Source organism: Diadema antillarum, unplaced genomic scaffold (assembly GCF_040938485.1).
Source record: "Diadema antillarum isolate AM-2024a unplaced genomic scaffold, OU_Dant_1.0 seq00001654_RagTag, whole genome shotgun sequence".
NCBI classification, from domain to species: domain Eukaryota; kingdom Metazoa; phylum Echinodermata; class Echinoidea; order Diadematoida; family Diadematidae; genus Diadema; species Diadema antillarum.
The window spans coordinates 608938-632442 of NW_027272355.1; the positions used below are offsets into that span (position 1 = coordinate 608938).

At 38.8% G+C, this 23505-nt stretch overlaps 2 protein-coding genes across 2 annotated transcripts in view; one reads left to right on the forward strand and one right to left on the reverse strand.

Annotated features, from left to right (window-relative positions):
- Positions 1 to 201: 201 nt before the first annotated feature.
- Positions 202 to 1360, forward strand: LOC139711386 (protein AAR2 homolog). Its single transcript, XM_071623272.1, has one exon. It carries the CDS (start codon positions 202 to 204, stop codon positions 1324 to 1326), a length of 1125 nt encoding a protein of 374 aa, XP_071479373.1. The 3' UTR covers positions 1327 to 1360.
- Positions 1361 to 16175: 14815 nt separating this feature from the next.
- The window catches only part of LOC139711394 (uncharacterized), a 58184-nt gene continuing 50854 nt past the window's right edge, over positions 16176 to 23505 (reverse strand). The window contains exon 11 of the mRNA XM_071623279.1: positions 16176 to 16553. Coding sequence (XP_071479380.1) covers positions 16176 to 16553 — 378 coding nt within the window. The remainder of the gene's footprint in view (positions 16554 to 23505) is intronic.

Consider the following 23505-nt stretch of genomic DNA (forward strand, 5'->3'; position numbering starts at 1 on the left):
GAACAAACTTTATTTAGAACTGTCTACCTTTTTACTTTAGCTAGTTGTAAGGTGCCAACAATAAAAATGCCTCGCAGGCTTTCCAAATTTCATCATCCAGTCTGTAAAACTGGATACTTGACGCTGATAATGCAATGCTTGTGTTATTTCACACCGATAAATTGCATTTAATGTTCTCCTTTTGTTTTCACTGCTAGGAATATGGCAGGGACAGAAATGAGTCAGGATGCTGCCAACATTTTATTTGAGGAAGGGGCAGCGCTTGTTCTCCTTGATGTCCCCCAAGGAACAGAATTTGGAATTGACTACAATTCCTGGAACACTGGAGAACTTTTCAAGGGTGTGAAGATGATCCCGCCTGGGGTTCATTTCATCTACTACAGCGCCGTTAACCTGAGCAGTCGCAGCACAGCCCCCAGGACGGGATTCTTCCATTTCTTCAAAGCGAGGGAGATCGTCATCAAGAGATGGGATGCGGTGATTGAAGACTTTGCAGATGTCAAAATTGTTGATGGTTCGAACGAGGAAGAGAAAGTGAGACTCCGGGAGCACGATGCTTTCCTTGGAGCGTACCCCTACGAGAGCCTGAAGCGATGGGTGTCGCTTACCAACCTTATCAGTGAGGACATTGTGGAAAAGCTGTCTCCCCTCAGTGGCAAGGTGGTATCCGTGGCACAACTCGTGCCTGATATGGCGACCAGAACGACAGCCGACAGGAAGCTGATGGCAGAGGCCAACAAGGAGCTCCACAAGAGCAGGAACCCTGAGGATCACCTGCCTCAGATGCACCGTGAGCCAGGCACGGAGATCCGATTCTCGCGGATCCCGGCGCGAAACTATCCCGACGGCGCCACCCCGAGGGAGATCACAAAGTACAGCCTTGACCACACGCATAAGTTGGACACGCTGCTTAGTGAGAACTATGCGTCATCCAGCATGGGAATCCTGGCCGAGTTACAGCTTGCCTTTGTATGCTTCCTGATTGGACAGGTCTATGACGCCTTTGACCAGTGGAAGCGGCTGGTCCATCTCCTCAGCTCGTGCGTAGAAGCCATATCGACTCACAGCGAACTCTACTCGGCGCTCGTCACGGTGCTCCATTTTCAGCTGCGGGAGATACCGGAGGACTTCTTCGTTGATATCGTGTCCAGCGACAACTTCCTGACGATCACACTGAGGGAGCTGTTCATTAACATGAATGCCTCAACGGCCGAGGGAGCACTGAAAGAGAAAGGGCGCAAGTTCAAGAAGAATCTGACCAAAAAGTATAACTGGGACTTTGACGAAGAGCCAGAGGATGAGGCACCGGTGGTAGTAGACTTATAGTTGAAGCCCTTTTAACACGTTGAGGATGGACTGATTTTGCCACAACAAGCATTTCCCACAGACACCTACTAGAGTATACTCTGGACTTGTCCTCAACAGGTTAAATGATAACACCAGATTATTTCATAAGATTTTTTATCAGTGCTGTTTTACGAATCACAGAAAAGGTTTTAACCAAGTAAAATTTAAATGCGTTTATCCATTCTAAGACTCTTGAAGGGTTATTTGAATTGTTAGAAAGGAATTGGAGTATCACTGGATGTTAAAATTTGGGAAGGGGGGAGGGTAATAAAACAAAAACTAACTATAAACGTCATATCAGTTTGGGAAGTGCATTATGATTGTGGAACAGTGTGGAAAGCTGTAAGAGTTGTTTCTGTCAGATCATATGCAAAGAAAACATACAAAATTTTGTGTATGACAGAGTCAATTAGCTATAAAGTGGGGCATGAGAATAAAATGGTATCAATTACAATAGTAGGTAAGCAGTCAATGTCAGTACATGTATAACTGTATCGTGCACTTGTTACTCTGTATATATTGTTTATGCCCTACGCAGAGATACCAACCAATATGATTTTATAGTATTTAGTACAATAAACAGAGTAAAATATGATAACACGATATCTCCTCTTGAAAGTACAATTTTTCATGATCTTTCAAATAACCACAGAAAACTGCAGAAAACCACTTCATCACATAGAAAGACTAAATTCCAGCAACCCTACTAAAATGTTGAATGATGAACCTAAATGGGAAAACAAAATATAAATGCTTTACATTTTTCTCATTAATGTTGATGAAGTAGCAACATTTTACTTGCCTGTTTAACCTACCAGGGAAACATTTTTTTTCCCCTGACATTTTACTGGTCCAGAGCCAACAGGCTAGTGGTGGTGTCAAGATTTCATTAAAATCTGATTTTTCTCTCAAAAATCTGATATTTTAAAGGATATTCCATCTTGGGGTTTTTTCAAAGAGTTGGCGTCTCTGCATATTTGGATAACCTACAGAATACCAGCAGACATGTATTTTTCTATTGAGTGAAAAACTGTTCTCTGTTCAAGGTTACTGTGACGAATAGAGTAAAATTCAAACGGAACCATGGAAGTTTTTATTTTAAAGCAAACCTGGCATTGTGAGCTTGTGGGATTTTAATGTTTCACTTGTCATGACTCGACAAAACAAAGATATTCATTACAACCACAAGTGCAGAGTAGACAAGGCGATAATGTCATTGCCTCACAACAGGTCTGCTTTGGACATAAATATCAAAATCATATTTTGCTTCATACTGTACCTTGGCATGGATGAGAGTTAACCCTAACTAGGCCGGGCTATTTAGGTAGATGATAGAGCCGGGGGGGGGGGCCTCCCAGGCCCCCCTCCAGATCTCGGCCGTCGACCGCGCGATCGCGACGAAAATTGGCACACACATTGCCTATGATGTAATCTAAAGTACCATGAAGTAAATTTTTTCAAAAATTATCATTTACACTAAATTATGCTAATTTATGCATAATGATGCATGAAATCAAACAATTTCGTATAAATCACTAAATAAAGCTCAAAACAGGCACATTTTTTGTGTAAATATTCTTTTTAGTGTCCTTAGCAAATGTAAGAGAAAAAAGTTGCACAATCAGAAAAAATTTCCCAAGTATTTTATTGTTTGTTTAATTTCTTATTTATTTCTTTGTTTTTTCGACTTTATGTTTTTCATTGTTTTTTCGATGGAATTTGTCCGCGACATTGTTCCGAACGAGAAAATATGTTTTTAATTGATTTTAATCCATAAAACCCCCAAATAATCATGCTTTTATGAAATTTGCCTGTAAACACAGTTTGCATTGAAATTGTACAGGAATTCACGTTTTTGAGCAATTTTTGGTCTGACATGCATGTGCATATTTATGCGCAACTTCGGAACCGCATGCCCGGGCATCGCAAATTTGGTGTCAAAAGATGCGGGAAACTCGAAAGAAAAAAGTCATGAAATGTCGCGGCGATAGCTTCTCGCGATAGCGATCGCGAGAAACGTCGAGGGGGGGGGGGGCCTCGGAGCCCCCCCCCCCCCCCCCCCCCCCCCCCCCCCCCCCCGGCCTAGTTAGGGTTAAACCCTTTCCCCATGAAGTCAGTAAGTTAGTTACCACAACATTGAAATCATTTGGATTTGATGAAATTACATGTTTAATGTACATGTACAGTGAAAAAAGGAGAGAAGAAAGACTTTGTGTACAGGTGAAGATGCATGAAACCATTGTGTCATCACCTCATCCAGGTCAGCATATGGGACTGTGATTATTATCAATATTATTCTATAGCTGCTCCAGCCCATGACTTTCTATATTGCGTCCAACTTTCATAAAAGGGGCTGTACAGTACTGGTTGAGGTGAGGATTCAGGTTTATAACATTTTTTGGTGAGATAATGAGAAACCTCCTATGAAATTATGAAAGAGCATGTACAAATTCCAGACGGATTCAACGTTAATTTGATGAAAGTTGGTCTTGAAATGGCTGAGATATTCAAAAAAGTGATCCTAATAAAATTGACATGCCACTACTTTTATTAGGATATCTTTGTTTTAACCAATTTTCATCAAATAAACTTTTGATTTCCCTTAGAATTGTATGCTCTTTAAGATTTCATAGAGTGGTTTCTAAATATCTCACAAAACGTAATAAGTTGAATCCTCACCTCAACCAGTACTGTACAGTCCCTTTAAATTGTTGCCATCCTGCATCTGTTTGATTTTACTAGATCAACTAAAAGGTATACATACATGTCCTTGGGATTCACGAGGGCACTGTTGGATGGCATAATACTTGCCAGCACCTTCATTACGAATGTAAAACTACTTACCTGTCAATCAAACTAGATTACATGTATGTATTTACAGTTACATGCATGTTTCCAAAGCAAGTTTTGCGTAGGAACGATCTGTGTGAAGATGGTAGGCGGAACCAGCCAGGCACAAAGGCTCAATGTATTTTGGACCAAGTCCATATCGATTTTATTCGGGCGTTTGAAACATGGATGCATAAACATGGTCCATGCAACAGCGCCCTTGTGAATCCGTGGAGTGTGTTTCATCAATTTAGTCAGCGCTGACGAGTCTCTGACAATCACCATAGTAACAATCAGTGACCAAAGCTTCTCAGCCAATCAGAACCAAGGATTTTGCTGAATTTGTTTAGAGACTGACAACTTGTCAGCGCTGACTAAATTGATGACCCCCCCCCCCCCCCCCCCCCCCCCTCCCCCGGTCAGTGTACCTATAAAGGGATGATATAGCTTTGGTTGAAATGGGGCTTCAGCAGGTTTCCAACCTTTTTGTGAGATACAATGAACTCCCGTTATAACGAAGTCAGTTCATTATGACCAAACAAATAAACACTAAAAATACATTCATGTGGGTAATGCTGCTGCCAGAAAATTTACTTCGTTGTATTTAAGCTGGAATTTCGTTATAACTGTGTTTGTTATAATGGGAGTGCACTGTAATGAGAAACCACGTTAATATGAAATATGAAAAAGCACATGATTCTACAACGAGCATACCATTCTAAGAGGAATTCAAAGTTTATTCGGTGAATATCGGTTCTAGAGAGGACCCACCTTTTTACAAGAACCACTTTGTCTTACTTTGTTTTTGGAGATCTCGGCCATTTCAAAACCGATTTTCACCAAATAAACTTTGAATTCCTCTTAGAATTGTGCACTCTGTATTATTTCATGCATGGTTTCTAATTACATGTATTTGTCAAAAAGTTAAAATCTGAATCCCCCATCTCAACCAAAGCTATACCATCCCTTCATGGTCAAGTTGAACATGAAGTAGTGTATACGCCATAATTTTTGCGTACATAAATTTTCGCGAATTGCCGCTGTCACACATTTGGGGACCAGAGAAAATTATGAAGTGGCAAAGAAAGTGTAAATTTTCAACTTACTAGCAAATAAGAATGATACTAGTTATACACTGCATGAAAAAAAACTTACCAAACTCTGCGAACTAGTAAGTTAGAATTCAACATTTTTGAAGTGGTTAAGTCCATCGTGCTACATTTCTGACGAGTGGTCCCCTTGCGATAATGGATTGGCTCTCTACAGTATTCGTAAGTAGACGTGGACGTGCTATATGTACGTAAACAAGCTTAGCCAGTATGGTCTGTTCGGTAAGCCGTGACATTGTATACTAGTACACTGTACTGAAATGTTCGTATCATCAAGGCAAGGGATTCATTTTGGAAGGTAATATTTTCGCATGTTGTTAATTTCGCGTATAGCTCCCGACTCGTGAAATTCGCGAAAATAAAACCCCCGCGAAATATATAGCGTATGCAGTATACCTAGCTCATTTGGTGTTTGCAGTGTAAACACAGTATCTACACGTTACAGACGTAAAAGTACACAAGAAAGACACAGAATCGCCATTCTCCTTGTGTCATATATATAGTTTATTTCTGGCTTAAAACAAATACTTTGTAGTACAATGGATTGATGCTCATTAAGAAATTATACACAACATATTCACATGTATTATTTTACACAACATACCATAGGCCTCAACTAATGTGGAGTCAATATTTTCAAAATTGTAGCTTTGTATTTTTTTCCTCTCTCTCTCTTACATGTATCTGACATATTTACCAGGAAAGCATTCAACATTTTGCATCATAAAAATACAACACATTTGATTTTGTTTTGCAAATAGCTGACAATAATGTTTGCATATGAAACACACATTGATATATTACAGTACAGCAAATGTAGAACATTAATGTCATTCTTGTAAAACGCTTTCACTTTATGTGAAAAAAGCAAAACAATTACACAAGTGAGCTTATATATTTCATGTGATGAAATACCAAAAAAAAAAGAAGTTAAGCAGTACTTTTTTAAGTAAAATTAAACCCAATCAGGTTTGCCCAAATGCAGAACAGACTTTCGATGCAAAAGAGCTAGTAGTATGATTGTTTCGACTTCTTGATCCGTACAAATGGCATGACAATGCGCTTCAGAAGACACTTCTCTCGTCTCCCAGTAATCTTTGCCCCTTTAAGAACATTTTCAATTAGAATACAGCATGCATGCATTACAGTGTACAAGCAACAATATTTGATGTCACCCAAAGCAAACTGCACACACACACACGCAAAGTAAAAACAAGACTGTGAAAGCTTACTGTGTGCCAGGGTACAGAATGTAAGACAGATCTTACTACACTGCATTACTTGATCAAATTTCCTCGCATTTCTTCAATACAATGCTAATGAGAGAAATTCCTAGCAGCTTTGTAGCTCTGTAAAATATGCTGTATGCAAGTTTCCAATGAAAGTTAGTTTCTTATGCCTCACTTTCAAATGAAAAAAAAAATGACTGCAAATTTTTTTGTCCTTTTTTCTGTTGTAGGCTAAATCCTGTTTTGTGTTGAATTCTTGGGCTTACACACAAACATACCGACACACATACTTGTACATACACATACACACGCACACACACATACACGTTATACGTACATACACCCACACACTCATGCGCACACTACAAAGTTTTGGGGTGGGTGGGGGGGGGGATTTCCAGACGATATTTCTTCGCATTAAGTCTGTACACACGAGCTAGTCGTAAATCGGACCAAACAAGGATGCTTACGACCTCTAATATCAAATCCTCTTCTAAAACATATATTTTTTGTTTCCCTTCATTCTTTCTGCTGTGAGAATTCCTACATGTACCTGCTGTCAAAAAAAAACAAAAATGAAGACAAAACAAAGAAATTGATTCATGCATTGACAAAGTCCACAGTTCAGCTGCAGTATAGGAAACACACATTTCCCATCTGTAATCCAAATACCAAATAATCCTCTCACTGTGTGGCATCGACCTCCTCTTTCTCCCATGAGTGAAATTGCTCCCGTACAGATTTGAAAGACAGAATTGTATGATGAGCAAGAACAAGGGAAATGACAAGGGAAATCCTGAACAAAAACTAACCAAAAACACCCAAACAATACGTCAGCACATCAGTCCATACAATTCAAATTTATGTAGATATTTCTACAAAGAACATCTCTAAAGCTCTTTGATGCACCCGCATCTACTAAGCCCATCGCAATACAGCCCGCGAGTTGGACATTGAAAACAGGTCCATGAGTCATACAGCTCACGAGTCATACAGCTCATGAGTTCGACACTAGGCAAATAAAGCCCATGAGCTTGACACTAGGTAAAAACAGCCCACGAGTTCGACAGATACAACACGGGGCGTAATGTGTCGGTCTCGTGGGCCTTGTTAGCTTATTTTCGAACTGATGGGCTGTATGACTCGTGAGCTGTATAATTCATGGGCTGTGTGACTTTTGAGCTGTATAGATTGTGGGCTGTATGACTCGGTCTCGTGATGTGCACCCCACAATACGGGGAAACCTTGTTAAGACGAGCTGCATGAAACCACTGTAATTTCTTCGTTACATCCTCTATCTTGTTATATCGGAGATCTAAAAAAAAACATCCAAAGGAATATAAAAAGGATGGAATGGGCAAAATCACTGTCATCATACCAGACACGTGTTTCATAAAGCTGTTCTTAAAGTTACAAATGACTTAGAGCGACTGGTGATCAGATCCTATGCTGCATTACTGAAATTCTGATAAGTTTAGCACATCAGAACTTATCACCAGTCGCTCGTAAGTTGTTTGTAACTTAAGAACAGCTTTATGAAACACCCCCCAGATCTCTCTACATCTGACAAAATGCTGTCATACTGTAGGCCCTACCTACAACCTTTGGAGGATCTCAATTTACAATCAGTAATTGGTGCCGTGTTGGTTGACCCGCGGCAAGCTTTGTTTGTCAGAACAAATTCACTAAAATACATTTGAAATTTGACTTCATTGGTATTTAGGATCTACTGTATCACTAATTTGGTAGTGGACAAGCGTATCCAAATTTTTACAGCCATAGGTCATAAGAACACAAGTTTGTTGCATGATTATTCATGAGGTGGAGACACACCTGTAACATTTGAATTTATGCTTGAAGTAAAATACTGAACATTTAATTGTATTGTTTAAATTTCTCAAAGGTGTATGTGCGTTCAAGGTTAATATAAACCTGGTAAGCACAATGGGAGGGGGTAGGTATTGAACAGATATGTAAGCCTACTCATTGTTGCTTCATATGCAAACGTAATATGACAACTTTCCATGACTGGCTTTTTCACAAGGCATTAAAATGAGTCATATTGTGCAGTAATCGGGAAACCCTGTAAATACACTTTGGAAAAGAAACAAAATTTTAGAGATGTGTACATTTTGTACCTGTCAACCTGTCTGTAATGAACACACTAAATGGTAAAAGGGGAAATTTTCGCAATGTGGAAATTTTCACATATTTTGCACTACAGACAAAGTAGTGCGAAAATAAAAAAGGTGAATCGCTGAATTAAAAACAAGCAAACTTCATCTTACCAGGCCAGGCCCGCAAAATTACTCGTGCAAAAATTTCCTCTTTTACACAAAGTCCAACTCTTTTCTGATTCCATATGCAGCCCACACAGACATGGGTGATGAGATCATCTGGTTTATGAACAGCAAAACATGCATACTGCAGCAAATGAAATTATGAAAGAAAAAGACTTTGAACTCACGAACTGAAGCACTTGAAAGAAAAGGCAAAGCAAAATCCCAAACTAAGTGCTATTAAAGCAGCTTAGCACAATGGACAGTTGACAATTAATGCGTATTTTCATATCAACTGCCGGCTGCACCTAAAACTCTGTTAAAATTTAAGAGGGGTCACAGATCAGGTTGATTACATCATCACTGAGTAACAAACACACATTGCCATCCCCTATAATCTGTAATCACCAAGTTATAAAAATGAAAGATTTTACTTATAAAGTGCCTGATGTAATTTTGAAGAAAATAGCCCCATCAGAAATGGGTAACACTGAATCCAAGGGTAAATCATATACTGGAGGAACATCACATGGGATTGGTTAACATCATCAGTTTTGAATGAAAGAAAGATATCATTCAGAGGGGTGAAGGTTCAGGTGTGAGTTTCTTCAATTTGTCTCCCTCTACAAATTAAATTTGTTCTAAGATCGCATCTGCTGATCTGTAAATTAACAAACATGTCGGAAAAAAGGAACCAGTGGGACTCGGAACCTGTCATCTACTGCTTTGCGGGCAGCGACACTACCACCAGGCTGTCCCTGGTTGCCGGCAGTAACACGATGAACATGGAACAAATCATCAGTTTTGCACAGAATCAGAACCAAATTTAGGAAAAAAAAAAACCATCTGACAATTTGGTAATCAATATGCTTTTAAAAATTCTTCAAGCAAAGAAATTACTTTAACAAACAATACAGGGTGCGACCGAAAGAGCATATCTTACTACCGATGGACATGTACCTTATGTCACACTGACAATGAATAGCAAATATCATTTATAGAGGATGGTGCAACATCAAACCATAGATGTGCAGTTTCTTGGAAGTGATGAATTCAAACACGAGTTAACCAGCACTATGCAATTTTTTTTCTTCTCAATGCCTGATGAGACAAAGAATCACCTTTTTTACAACAATGCAAAGTTTCAAAGGCAACCATAGTGTCGACATGATCTCACTACAATGTATATTGCAAAAATGACACTTGTCTTTTGTGACTTTCCCTAATATACTTCTTTTCAAGAGATAAGCATAAATACATGAAAATCAACAAATGACAAATTCAAAACTGAAATCATCTTGTATGATTTATATAATGTCTATTTGCTCTTCAATAATAGACGCTATTACACAAATGAAACATACGCCAATGGGCAATAGAATACGAAGATTTGATTTCATTAAATTATTTTTACAAAGAAATTTCAATTGTCTGGTGCAGGGAGAATGTAAATGATCATCAAAGTAACTTGAATTTACCATACTTCAATATTAATGGTGATATTCCCTTCAAGTACCACAAACGGCGATATGAATATGGACTGAAAAGGGGGGGGGGGGGGGGGGTAATATCTAACCAAAATTGTGGGTATAAGACCTCAACCTTGGAGGAAAAAACATAATCTACAATTATGATGACATCATGAGAAACCTGTTGCTGGACTTGCTCAAAGAAAACAAACAAAAAATGCATATTCAGCCTTTTAATCAAATTCAAAATCCACTAATTCTGACTGATCTACGTGTGATAAAAAGTTTGCAGTACACGAAAGTGTGAAAGAGGATAACAGCAAGGCAATTTTTTTAACACTTTACATTGCTATGCTGTTTGAAATCTGATTTAGATAGGTTTAGATAGGTTAGCTGGGAATGGGGGCAGGACAATTCTTTGAATCAGATTTGGGGGGGGGGGGGAGAAAAAACAGATAAAATGGAATAAAATATGCCAACTGGTTGAAATGTTTTGTAAATTCCAAAGTCCTGGCATTTCGATTTACAAAAGTTTGTCAAAAATTATCAGTCTGGACGAGCGTGGGGCATCACCTCTGCAAAAGTTGCATGATGCTATTAGTACATGCCTTTCTGGTTGTCAATTAAACGAGTGGGTAGGTAACTAGGGTATGTGTAGTGTGTAGTTTATAGTCTCATTGATGCAAGAAGGACTGGAAAAAGGATACTTGAAATATTAAACTCTGTGACTTACGCCAAGAAGGCGGTGCTGCTGTAGGCCCTATACAGTACTAAAATCCTGAATCTAATGTGGAAACCTAGATGGCTGAGCTGTTTATAACTAGGCTCTGTGAGGAGAATCTACTAAACAACTGTGACAAGACATAAGCCATTCACACACTCACAAATACATACACACACACACACACAGACACAGACAGACAGACAGACATACACACACATGCATGCAGTACAACCACAATAACCTTCCGGGCGACGCACACAATTTGCTTCGATTTACAATGTATGCCACAGCCAAATTCACACTGGCAAATATTTCTCCTTAAAACTGTTTTCTCTTTTAATAGTACATTAGTCACAGCATTGGTTGCACAAGATAAAGCCTTGATTTTTCTTTTTATCTTTTGCTGTTACTCTAAAGCAAGTCTTACACAATGTGAAGCAAGAAATCCATAATCTACTGAAATGGATAAACACTCACAAATAGAAACAGTCTCCCTACATTATAATGCTATGATAGAACATTTGAATTTCATAATTTCTTTGTAGTACAAAAGAATATATACATACACCTTTTTTTCAGTTGATGCGTTCATATATCACACAATCAAAAGATTCAGTTAATGACCTAAATTAGTAAAAGACATAATTTTCTTAAGTAGTAAATGCACAACTAAAATGCCATCAGAAACTAATTGAAGGAATGATCACTTTTAAGTGTACAAAATGTGTAATTCATGATTTCTTTAAAAAAAAATGACAACACACCACTCCAGCCTAAATTGAAACAGATTTTTGCCTGCTCATGACATAAATGTACTGAAACAATAACCCCCCAACATAGGCAAGACATGGTAAATCATGCAGCCTCATCTACAAAAGAGTGTCTTGCATCCGTGCATTCCCTATATTTGTTGATTTCTTTTCAACCGGATGCGAAAGAAAGAACACAAAAATGTTGCACATAGATTTGCACAACCAGATGTCATGTCTGCTGCCCTCTTCTGGTGGAATGCTGTCCAGCTTCACATAGACTAGAGGGGCAATGGAAGTGGGGGTAAAACACAAATCCAGTACCTTGCACATTTCTTTGAATAAAGTGCATGAAAGGCATCAACTCTCTTATATAAGCAAAAGAGAAAGAGAGAGAGAGAGATATAAAACTAAACATATTCGTCTCTTTAAATGCAGCAACACTTCATAGTGTGTACATTGTACATAATCTTCAAATCATTTACTACTAACAGAAATATGTATATCCCTTCAGTATCCATTTACGCACAAATGTGCGTTCAGGCAAAAATAAATCCCAATATCAGTGAAATTCTTGCATTCTCTTTATGCAGACACAGAGAGATATTCAACTTTTCCAGTGAACTCTGCAGAATCAGGGGCACTTGATGTTGTCGGGTTGTGCGTTTGAGCAAATCATGCAAAGATGCCAGCCAGTAACTGATTCAGGCGTGCAAATGTGGCACATAAGGGATTAAAATGATTCTGTACATTGAACTCTTAGTGGTAGTAGAATTTGAAGCTTCTATTGGTGCTGTAGACAATGTGTGATAAAGCCTGATTTGTTGCTACAAAAGTTTGTATGTTAACCCGTTGAGAACGGTTTGATTTAGCTACAACACGCATTTCCCATAGACGCTTGCCCGAGTATACTCGGGACTCGTCCTCAACGGGTTAAACTTCTACAGAGACTTGGTTGCCTGCTATGATTTTTGTTTTGTTTTCATTACAATCTTTGGTCTACCACATATAGGTCTCTTGTGTTTAAATCGTATTTCAAAGTTCATAATGCTCAAGATCTTTCGAATAACATTATATCTTGCCTTTTCTGAACATTCAGCATTTTCATAAATTTAGTATTATGGCCTGATGAAACAACAGAATATATAAAGTCTTTAATGTTTTCCTTTAAAAACAAAAATAGGAGAGTCTACTATTCAGAGCAACGTGATAAGAAAGTTAAGACTTTACTGCAAAGATATGCTTTTCATGGAAAAGACAAACTATAAACAAACTAACCGTTCTCAGAAAATATCGTGCGATGTTCTGCCCCAACACGAAGGCAGAAATACACTGTTAATAAATCCTCACAAGAGATTCCAAGCTCCAAATTGTAAAGAGACCCGCTCTTTTAGAAAGTGATAGACACCCAGTTATAATCATTCTTTTTACACGGAAAGTGTACAGCACTTTTAAATGTGCATATTCTCTTCACCAATGCTTTCCATTATGAAGTCTGAGTATATGAGTAACACAACACATATAATAATAGCATGTGGGTGATGATAAACAAGATACATAATTGCTTTCTATCCCACTAGTCTGGTAGATTGAGAGATATGGAAAAAGATAAATCAGCCTATGATTGAAAAAAGAACAAACAAACATAGAAACAAACAAGCAAATGTAGTTTTATTCAAAAAAGTGAAGACTTAAATAACAATCTTCACATGCAGTACATTATTTGTGAATTATGAAAACAATATACCTCAGAGATGTTATTTTTTTACTTTGCATTGTTATGTTACACCTCTTGCCTTGTGTAATCAAATGTCAAACTCTTCAATCCTAGTAGAGACTGCTTTCTAACAGAACAGGTGATAAACTGAAATTGGAAATACTAGTAATTTAAATTGTTTTCTATTTTTTCCCCCTTTATTTTGCCTCTCCTTTCATGTTTTTGTTACTTTGGCATTAATTGATGTCCTAATCCCGATGAAAGTCATACAAAGGCGTATGGGGCTGTGCTTACATTACATGACTATGTATGGTAGCTTTAAAGAGCAAATTATCTTCTAGACACATACAATGTATAGGCCTAGCTTGTATCTTTTAAAATACTGGAATAGAATGTGGGACATTTTATTTCATACATGAAATATGCTGTAAGCTGGCATACAGGCCCAATGTGCCTATCTTATTTAAATACAACCTTTCAGTATTTACGGCATACCGTCTAATAATAAATTGTCAAGTCTTTATACGTCACCTGCCTTGACATTTATAATAAAGTTGGGAGTACACTATTTCTCAGCTGTTGAAATATCTCTGTACATACCATTCATATACCTAGTTATTGTCAGCCGATAAGACCTGCATTTGAAAAAGAATCGACAGACTCTTCACGTAAACTTATTGTTTAGAATATTAATGCTGGCATTATACATGTACATGCATGGGCCCATTTGGTGCACACCAGCTTAAATAGCTTGTTAATATTCTCTCGCTCAATTCTAAGTGTAAGTTGTACGTCTGGATGTGGTTTTTGTTATGTACAGTGCTTTTCCATGTTTGTGCCCACCACCCATCGGGGTGATTGCAAGGTAAAGTACACTATTATTACTCTGACTGAGCTCACCTGCAGTGGCTGACTGGGAAAAGGATATTGCCCAGCCAAGTGGCATATTTATATTATATTGGATGGCTATGAATGGGATACCAGGGAATATTGCAGGAGTTAGGGCCAATATTGCACGAATCGAAGATGAGTGCAATATTGACCCTAACAAGTCATGAATATTATAATATTCATGAATATTGCCCGAGCGACAGGACGTCAGAGACTACCAGAAATTGAGCGGTGACTGGCAGCAGAGAGAGGCTGCTGATATGGCTGAGACTCTGAGCTCTATTGCTTTCGGCAGGAATTCTCGGGCTCTGAGGCAATTTTTCTCAAAATCTCAAGTTCTCCCCTTTGGGCACAAATTTATTCTGCTCTAGCTGTCTGTCTCCCAGAGGCATTTACCCTGCTCAAAATTATGCTTTCTTCCGCACATCTTTACTTTTGTCATACCGTACATGTTCAATAATAAGGCTAAGATGGCACTGGAGAGCATCTTGTATAAAGCCTACCGCTTCCAGGGGGGTGTTTCATAAAGCTATTCTTAAAGTTACGAACGACATACAACCTGTAAGAACGACTGGTGATCAGTTCTAGTGCTGAATCATTGAAATTCTGATAAGTACAGCACATCTCAGAACATGTTCCAGTCGTTCCTAAGTCATTCGTAAATTTAAGAACAGCTTTACGGAACAACCCCCAGAGCACTTCAAGCAAGCCCTGGACCCTGGCCGCAAAGGTCGTTGCGCTTCGTGCTCATGACAAGTAAGATGTGCACACAATATCGTACACCTGTTCATGCAACGAAAGTCTCTAATTTTGCTTGAGGGTCCAGGGGGGAGAATCTCCCATCTTTTTTAATGCTGGAGACGTCTAAGAGACTCTGCTATGGCCTTGATTCTTAGAATTCCCTACATCTGAGGGAAATTTGATAAATGCTTGAAGTGTTTCAGAATCTCTGGTATGGCATTGATTCTTACAATTCCTCATATCTGAGGGAAAACAAAGAGTTAAATGCCAGTTTTTTTTCCCAAGATTGTCTTGACCAACACCTAAGTTGTAACGGTGGCCTCCCGTGTCTCTTTTTGCTAATATTCTGTTGTTTTTGTTCCCCATAGTAAGTGATATTGCGTGCAAATTGTTTCTCTGCTTTTCCTGTATGTTCTTTACTCTTTTCAAAAATGATCACAATGTCATGATAATTGCGATATTTGTTACATTTGCGTAACTTTGACAACATTCTGCTACTGTACTGCAGGAAACAAAAACATAAAACCATAAAAATCCGAGCCGAAGCCAGACCAGGTCAGTAAATCAAGGTCACTGCATCCTAACCTCAAGGGAAAAGTGTTTCCCTCTTGTGCTCCATACAAAGCGTTCAGAACAGCACAACTGTTTCTGGGATCAACAATTTTCCACCATAATCCCGGGGCATCCGATGCTCATACCAATCAACAAGGTAAGAAAACAAAAATATATGAATAAAATAAAAACAAAGAAATTCATTCTATGCCCATCATTGACACACACGCAATATTCACAAGTCAGTTAGCGTCATGAAGACCTTTAACAACTACAACTAATAATGCAATGATGAAAGATACCAGAAAGAAATTGGCTGCCCATGGTAGAGGCCAAAGATATCCTTACGATGGTGAAAGAATGCTCCAAAAGAGCCCTACTGCACCACACAAGCAGCTTTTGTCATTGTCGGCTAGTCGACAAGCAAATAAGCGCACAGGAAAACATAAGATGGGACACATAAAAGGATAAGTGCAGCAAAAGCAGAGCTTTCTTTTGATTTCAAATATAACAGGGAGGAGGAGGAGGGGATCGGGGGATTAAGTAGATGAGAGACCGGGGTGGGTGAGTTCCTTGAGGATGCGGCGCGCCATGGGAACGTTATTTTGGGTGATGTCCAGCGCCTTCATGACCTCGCCCCGGCTGAAGCCTTCTTGGGTCAGCACCCGCACAATGGCCTCCAGACTGTCCCCGTTGCTGCCACCCCCAGGGGCTCCGGGCGGGAGCGGGGGCGGGGGCGTGGGCAGCGGCCGCGTGTTGCTGCTGCTGGAGGGCGTGGCCGGATGATGGGGATGGTGATGATGGTGGAGGTGTCCGGTGGTGGGAGGGACGGCCGGCGGCGGGCGAGGCTGGGAGGGGAGAGGTGGCGGTGGGACGGCGGGGGCTACACCCCCGGCTGGTAGACCGGGCGGGGACGTCTGGAAGGAGAAATAAATGGGAGAAAAGACAAGAAAAAGAGAAAGATGGAATGTCAATTCTATTAGATATTTTCATGAAGAATATTGATAAAGTAATAAAAGAATGTTTCATATTCCTTTTTTTTACAATAACTCCCAATCCAGGTGTAATTAACATCAGTCTTGTGCTACCCAACATCAGAAGTATTCTGAACTTACAAGCAAAAAAGATACTATCATACAATGGACACTTGCATGTACCCATGGCTAAATCTATAGATAGGAAAACTGAAGGAAGTGACATATTGTAAATGCACACTGTACGTTTTAATACATATATACAATAAATATATCATATACTGATACGTATACATACACCCTCTACTCCTGCAGCAGCTGTACAGCTGCAAATACTGTGGGCAGAGGAAAAAAACCTGAACAGCTGCCGCATTTTCAAGTCAACAAACCATGACCAGATTACGTTAAATTGATCCAGTCGTCAACACGGAACAAAGAACACTTTTCTCATTGGTATACCGGTAAATTGCATCAAGTTTCACTGTGACATGCAGTACACAACTTTAAACAAAAAGTAGAAAAGCACACGCAAAGGAGAAATAAAATGTTTATTGCACGACACTATTGAAAAAAAAAAAGAAAAGAAAAGAAGAACAGATTAAAAACAAACTATCAGAGAGAGGGCACCTTCCTACCTCTCTCTATCACAATAACATGACATCAAAGGATTCGCCAGGACATTACAAACGAGAAAGCAACAAATATCAAATGAGCAGGAGCTACTTCAACTGCATACCATGCAGTAACAGCCAACAACTCTTTTTATACATTAAAAGATCACCATGCAAAACTGTCCCTGGACATTTTCCCCGCGCCATTACCACCGTTGGTCAACTACACTGGCGGTTTCCTTGCTCCAGCCTGGACTTGTTCTTACCACAGGGGGCCAAAATACTTCATATCCCAGGAGTCCTTGCCCAATACTATGCACACAGATGAACACAATTGAATCATATCCACCCTTTACATACATGTACATGTTGGCCCAGATCATTAAAGGGAGCGTATTCTTTTGGTTGAGACCTAACTTCAGGTTTCAAATATCTTTTGGCAAGATAATAAGAAACCTCTCATGAAATATGAAAGAGCATGTAATTCCAAGAGGGATCCAACATTTATTGATGAAAATCGGTTTTAAAATGGCTGAGACATCCACAAAAGAGCATTCCTAATAAAAAGCGGGACCGACCTTTTATTAGGATCGCTTTGTTTTACTCTGCTTTTGGATGTCTCATCGATTCCAAAACCGATTTTCATCTAATAAACTTTGAATTCCTCTTAAAATGGTATGCTCTGTACTATTTCATAAGTGGATTCTTGGTATCTCACAAAAAGTTCAAAGCCCAATTCTCATTTCCACCAATACTCTACCATCCCTTTTAGGGGCTGCAAAGCAACAATAACAAAAGGAAGTTATTTTCAAAGAGAGTTTGTGTCAGATTACAGTCGCACCATTCGGAGAAGTTAACAAGGCAAACGGGAAAAATGTATACACATGTACAAACTTTCCCCCTTGAAAGACTAGTAATCTATGAGCATTGACATTGCACAGCTGCTTATGTCATTTCCTTCTTTGAACATCACAGCACCAGTATACCATACAAGGCAGCATTTCAGTACACAGGAGACAGCTGAGAAATGCAAAGGGATAAAAAAAGAAGAAGGTAATTCTCGGTATCGCTGATGCGCAGAAAACTTCTGCGCTATCACAGATGCACTGTGGGATTCCTCAGTGCCATTTTTTGCTTCTGGTTGGTTTGCGCGTGTCTTGGTTCCCGTGCAATTCCATGCAATTTTTGTCTGTTTTTCTTCCGTTGCTGCTTTTTTTCTTCGCTTAGAATTTGACTAAAAAAGAGCGCTTAGAATTTGACTAAAAAAAAAAGTTTAAAATTTCCAAATTTTACTGATTTGCGGTCACTAGAGTCTTGGTTCTCTCCTGCAAGACTTCAATGTCCTGGTCACATGATGGAAAGCGAAGAAATCTTCAACAAAAAATACCCCTGGATAAAGACAGAACGTGACATGAGGGCATTGCATTATGCAGCCAAAACTGGGGCAAGTTTGTCCCCTGAGCTATCCCATAATGCATTTAAAATACTGCTCTTCGCACGGCACCGAGGCATTGGCGATACCGAGAATTGCACCTGCCAAGCAAACGAAGACAAAAACTCATTGACTAATTTCCCTCCTTCATAAGAACCCTCCATCATGTTTCACACTGATATCTGCAATGGTTTTATAATGATTTAGTTATGTCCAATTCTAGCTGGGTGAGTCCATTACCATCTCTTGAACTCGGTAATCATGAAAGCCTTTGGATTCAATTGTCGGCACCTTAACTCCTGACCCCCAATTCAATTTACTTTATACCAAGCATACAACTGTCCTAATACAACATACTGAGTCCCATAACATTCCTGTAACAAGTATGACTGAATTTCCTCCCTTGGTGAGTCAGTTACACATCAAAAATGTCAAAGGCTAAATTATGACAAGTTTCAAAACTTATCATTATGGTAAAGATTAAAGGGAAGATTATGAAAGGGATCAAAGGTTAGATTATGCTAAGGATGGAGAAAATATTGTAAAACATAATATGTGGCATTTGACTTGTGACATCACATCTTTTACACACAAAAAAAGGTGTCTACTCACTTTATCTTTTGTCTGGACATGGAAATGAAATATCATATTTCATTGTTCAATCTTAAAGTGTTTTTGTTTTGTTGTAACCATGAATTACTCATTCATTAATATAAGAATCGCAAAACAAAATATCCAGCAAAGTCATACACAGTTCAAAATTAGAGGCACTAGAGAGAAGGGGCGGGGGGGGGGGGGGGGGGGGGGGGGGGGGGACTGGGACAGCAGACCGAGGGACAGAGCAGGGGAAGGATGGGCTATGGGGCGGAGTATGTACGGTCACGGAATATACACACAATTTTTTATGAACACTAACAGTTTTTGAACATTTTTCATTCAAGCATTTGCTATATTGAGTCAGATAAACAAAGGACAAGCAATTGAGAAGAATCTTTGATTGTACATTCGCCCTCTTCGTAAAACAAGAATCGCCTCACAGCTGGGAAACACGAAGCGTTCTGCAGGCGAGGAGGCAAGGGGAATGGTCATTTCTCTTACCAGTCGGCACGGAAACGGGCCATGAAGTGTTAGAGAGCTAATGGACGGCGTGCACGAGAGAGGTGAAAGGTTAAGGTGTTAGTACGCTCCACTTTTCAGACCATTCATTCATTCATTTATATGGTGTGGGTTAATAGACAAGGACTACACACACACACAAAACAAAAAATGAATAATTGAATATAAATACATTCATATGTTCACAAAATGGATTTTGGTCAAGAGAATGCCTTGGCTAAGTGCACAAGTCACCTTCTCGGGGCACTTTAGCCTGTTGAGGACGGGCTGATTTTGCTACAACACACATTTCCCATAGACACTTGCCCGAGTATACTCGGGACTCGTCCTCGACGGATTAAAGATTCCATACATTTCAGATGCAATCTAATTCAACTCAGCACACTGCTCATACCATCCACAGATGCCATGGTCGATGAGTACAGAATGTGAATGTTACTAAACCACAGATCAGAGCAATAAATCAGCACAATTAATATGTTAAATAATGGACTAGTCCATGTATACAGACATTGCCTTTGAAGAGGTGTCTTGTAACACTTCACATCCCTGCAGGACTTATACAGTGTATATTCCTTATAGAGATCATATTTCCTACAAGTGCTCGGCGCTGAAGGAAAATGTCTCGAGGGGAAAATATAACTCCCAACGGATTGTCAGGCATTACATTACTACGACTACAATATATGACATGTTACATGTAAGCCTATGTGGTTGAAATATTTCAGGCTATCACCATTGACAACCAGTCAAATTCTGGAATTATATCACCTTTTAATGTGATGTTGCTACCCCTAATATAACAATTTTGATCCTTGCTGCATTAGTCACATGATTGCATTTCAACCAATCATTGACAAGCACAGGCCTACGTGTAGACCATTTGATAATGTTTCATAAATGTATTCTTTTGTCTCGCCAGTTATGAAAAATCTTCATTAAGACTCTTGTAACGTGCATGCTTGCATCACTAATGGGTTTTGGTTTATGTTGATTTTTTTTTAATTATATTTCCTACTTTAATACACAAACAGGAAGTAAAGGCCATAATCATGTTACATTACTGCAACTTCCACACATGAGGGAATTTTTTAATGACAAACCATAATGACAACTCCCCTGACAAATTGTCTCCACTATTAAACTGAAGACTATTAAATTTGAGTGATGGTAATCACTCTAAAAGTGAAACCGCTCCTGCTTGTGAAAGGCATGTCGGGAATAATTACAAATACTACAGGGCGTCTTCAGCCAGTCAAAGTGGGCATTAGAAACTTAAACCATGTGACAATTTACACTATGGGAAAGAAAGAAGGAAAGAGAACATGGTATCCATGTGGAAAATACTGACAAATGGTAATTTACAATGATATCTTCACTGCACTAAGTACTTTCATTGGGGCATAGAATGATTATTTATGGATGCAATATTTGTAGGTGGTAGTTTTTTTCTTGCATTTCTACTAAAGAGCTTAGTGGCAGCCCTCCCATTAAAGTTGAAATCATGTATTTGAACCCAATGCTTGAAGTCACATCTTTCAAAATTTCTGCCATCAAATTCTGACCTTCATTTATACAATCACAGCAAAGTTTGTTTCACAAATCCAGAATTCCTGACACACAAGCAGACCACATTCAGTCTAATGTGATTCCGTCAAGTGCAAATCTTGTCACATGACTTTGGATAGAGGGTTCTAGATTGAGATAAATGATAGGTACAGAGGTTGACCTGTGGAACTTGGATCAGAGGTTGAACCCTAACAAGGCTGGGCTATTTCATAGGTAGACAATAGGTGTTTTTTTTTGTTTTTTTTTGTTTTTTTTTTGTTTGTTGTTGTTGTTGTTGTTGTTTTTTTTTGGGGGGGGGGAGGCATCAACAGTGTGATCGCGACAAAAATCTGCACACATACTTCAAAGTCTGCACAAAATACAACGTGCATGTACCCCTGGAAGATTTGAGAGTGAATCGCGCCACAAAATACCACTCACAGCACTGAAGTGTACTTCTCATGTGACCCAACACATATTCTGTCCTCTCCTAATGGGGGAAACATGTGTACATGCATTGCTTAGATACATACAACTGTACAACCGTGTACCTTAGGGAGGTGTACTTTACCATAGTATTTCTTGAATGAGAAGAGTACCAAGTTGGTATCTATTACTATAATGGTACATTGTATTTCGCCAATGAGAACAGCAACAACAAATCAATTATTCCAATGAAAAAACACTTGGCGAAACTTGGAGAAAAAAAGAAGAAGAAGGCAACGACTATTCATTCCACAGTAACAGATCATTAAAATTATGGCAAATTTCACATTTCTCCTCCTCCCATCCCCCCTCCTCCATGGGAACTCTACAACAATGTCTGATGTCATGATAGTGCAAGTATGTCAACAAAATATATTTGGTATACCACAAAACTGGATTATTTAAAGGGACATTCCAGGCAATTTTCATAATTTTACATCATGTTACATAAATCGACAACTCCATGTATAGATTTGTGGAATTTATTACAGTGGTTCTTGAGCAGAGAAACTTTGAAAAATCTTAAAGAAATTACACTGAACAAGGATGATGACATAGGAGGTTCACATATTTCAGAAATGTAGCAGTGTAATTCCATTACAATACCACTTGCTTGCAAGTTCACCTGTGTATAATCTATGCATGCCTTCTTCTTTTGTTCTGCTTCCTTGAGCCACAACTCACAAATTCTGAAACTCTGTCCTCAGTAGAACTAATTTTTAGTCGTTCAAATGTAAAAATCTGAAAATCATCCGGAGGTCTCCTTTAAGCACTTCTGGGAATTAGACCTCATTCTTTATACAGGCATGGAGACACATGCATATTTAAAGAGTTTTAATATTGCAAAATGGTCTAAGCGCCATTTTTAAACATTTCAAAGTAAGTCCATCATCAGATACAGCAAAATTAAAGGGATCGTAAAGTTTTGGTTGAGACCTACAATTTCAGGTTTCTAACATTTTTTTGGGTGAGATAATGAGAAACCTCATATGAAATATGAAAGAGCATGTAATTCTATTAGGAATTCAATGTTTATTGGATGAAAATTGGTTTTGAAATGGCTGAGATATCCAAAAAAGAGCGATTCTAGTAAAGTGTGGGACCCACACTTTATTACGGTTGCTTTGTTTTACTTTGTTTTTGGATGTTTCAGTCATTCCAAACCCGATTTTCATCAAATAAACTTTCTATTCCTCTTAAAAAGGTATGCTCTGTACTATAGTGTTTTCTTGGTATCTCGCAAAAAGTTAAAAGCACAATTCTCATATCCACCAATACTGTACCATCCCTTTAAACCTTTCCAGGATAACAAGCCAAGCTATTATATCAGTACAGAGATGTAATGTGTCACGTACATATTGAAATGATTCCTTTTGTAAATTACTGTTGTATATGGAGTTAACATATAAAGCAAAAATCTACATTACTTAAAACTGGAAGTGTCTTTCAATGCAGAAATACATTATAACTCACTTTTTCACATTCCTCATTAGAACGATGACGACTACAACAAAAAATATATAAGTATATAAAATGTATACATTATTATGTAGCTCAAATATACATAAATATGTACATGTACATACAAATATCACTAAACACACATCTATTTAGCACCGTGGTATTTCTAGTCATAGTTGGTAAAAGAACCAGAGACTGAACAAATAGGGTCACGTGACCTGTCTCTCTGAGCGTGCTTCAT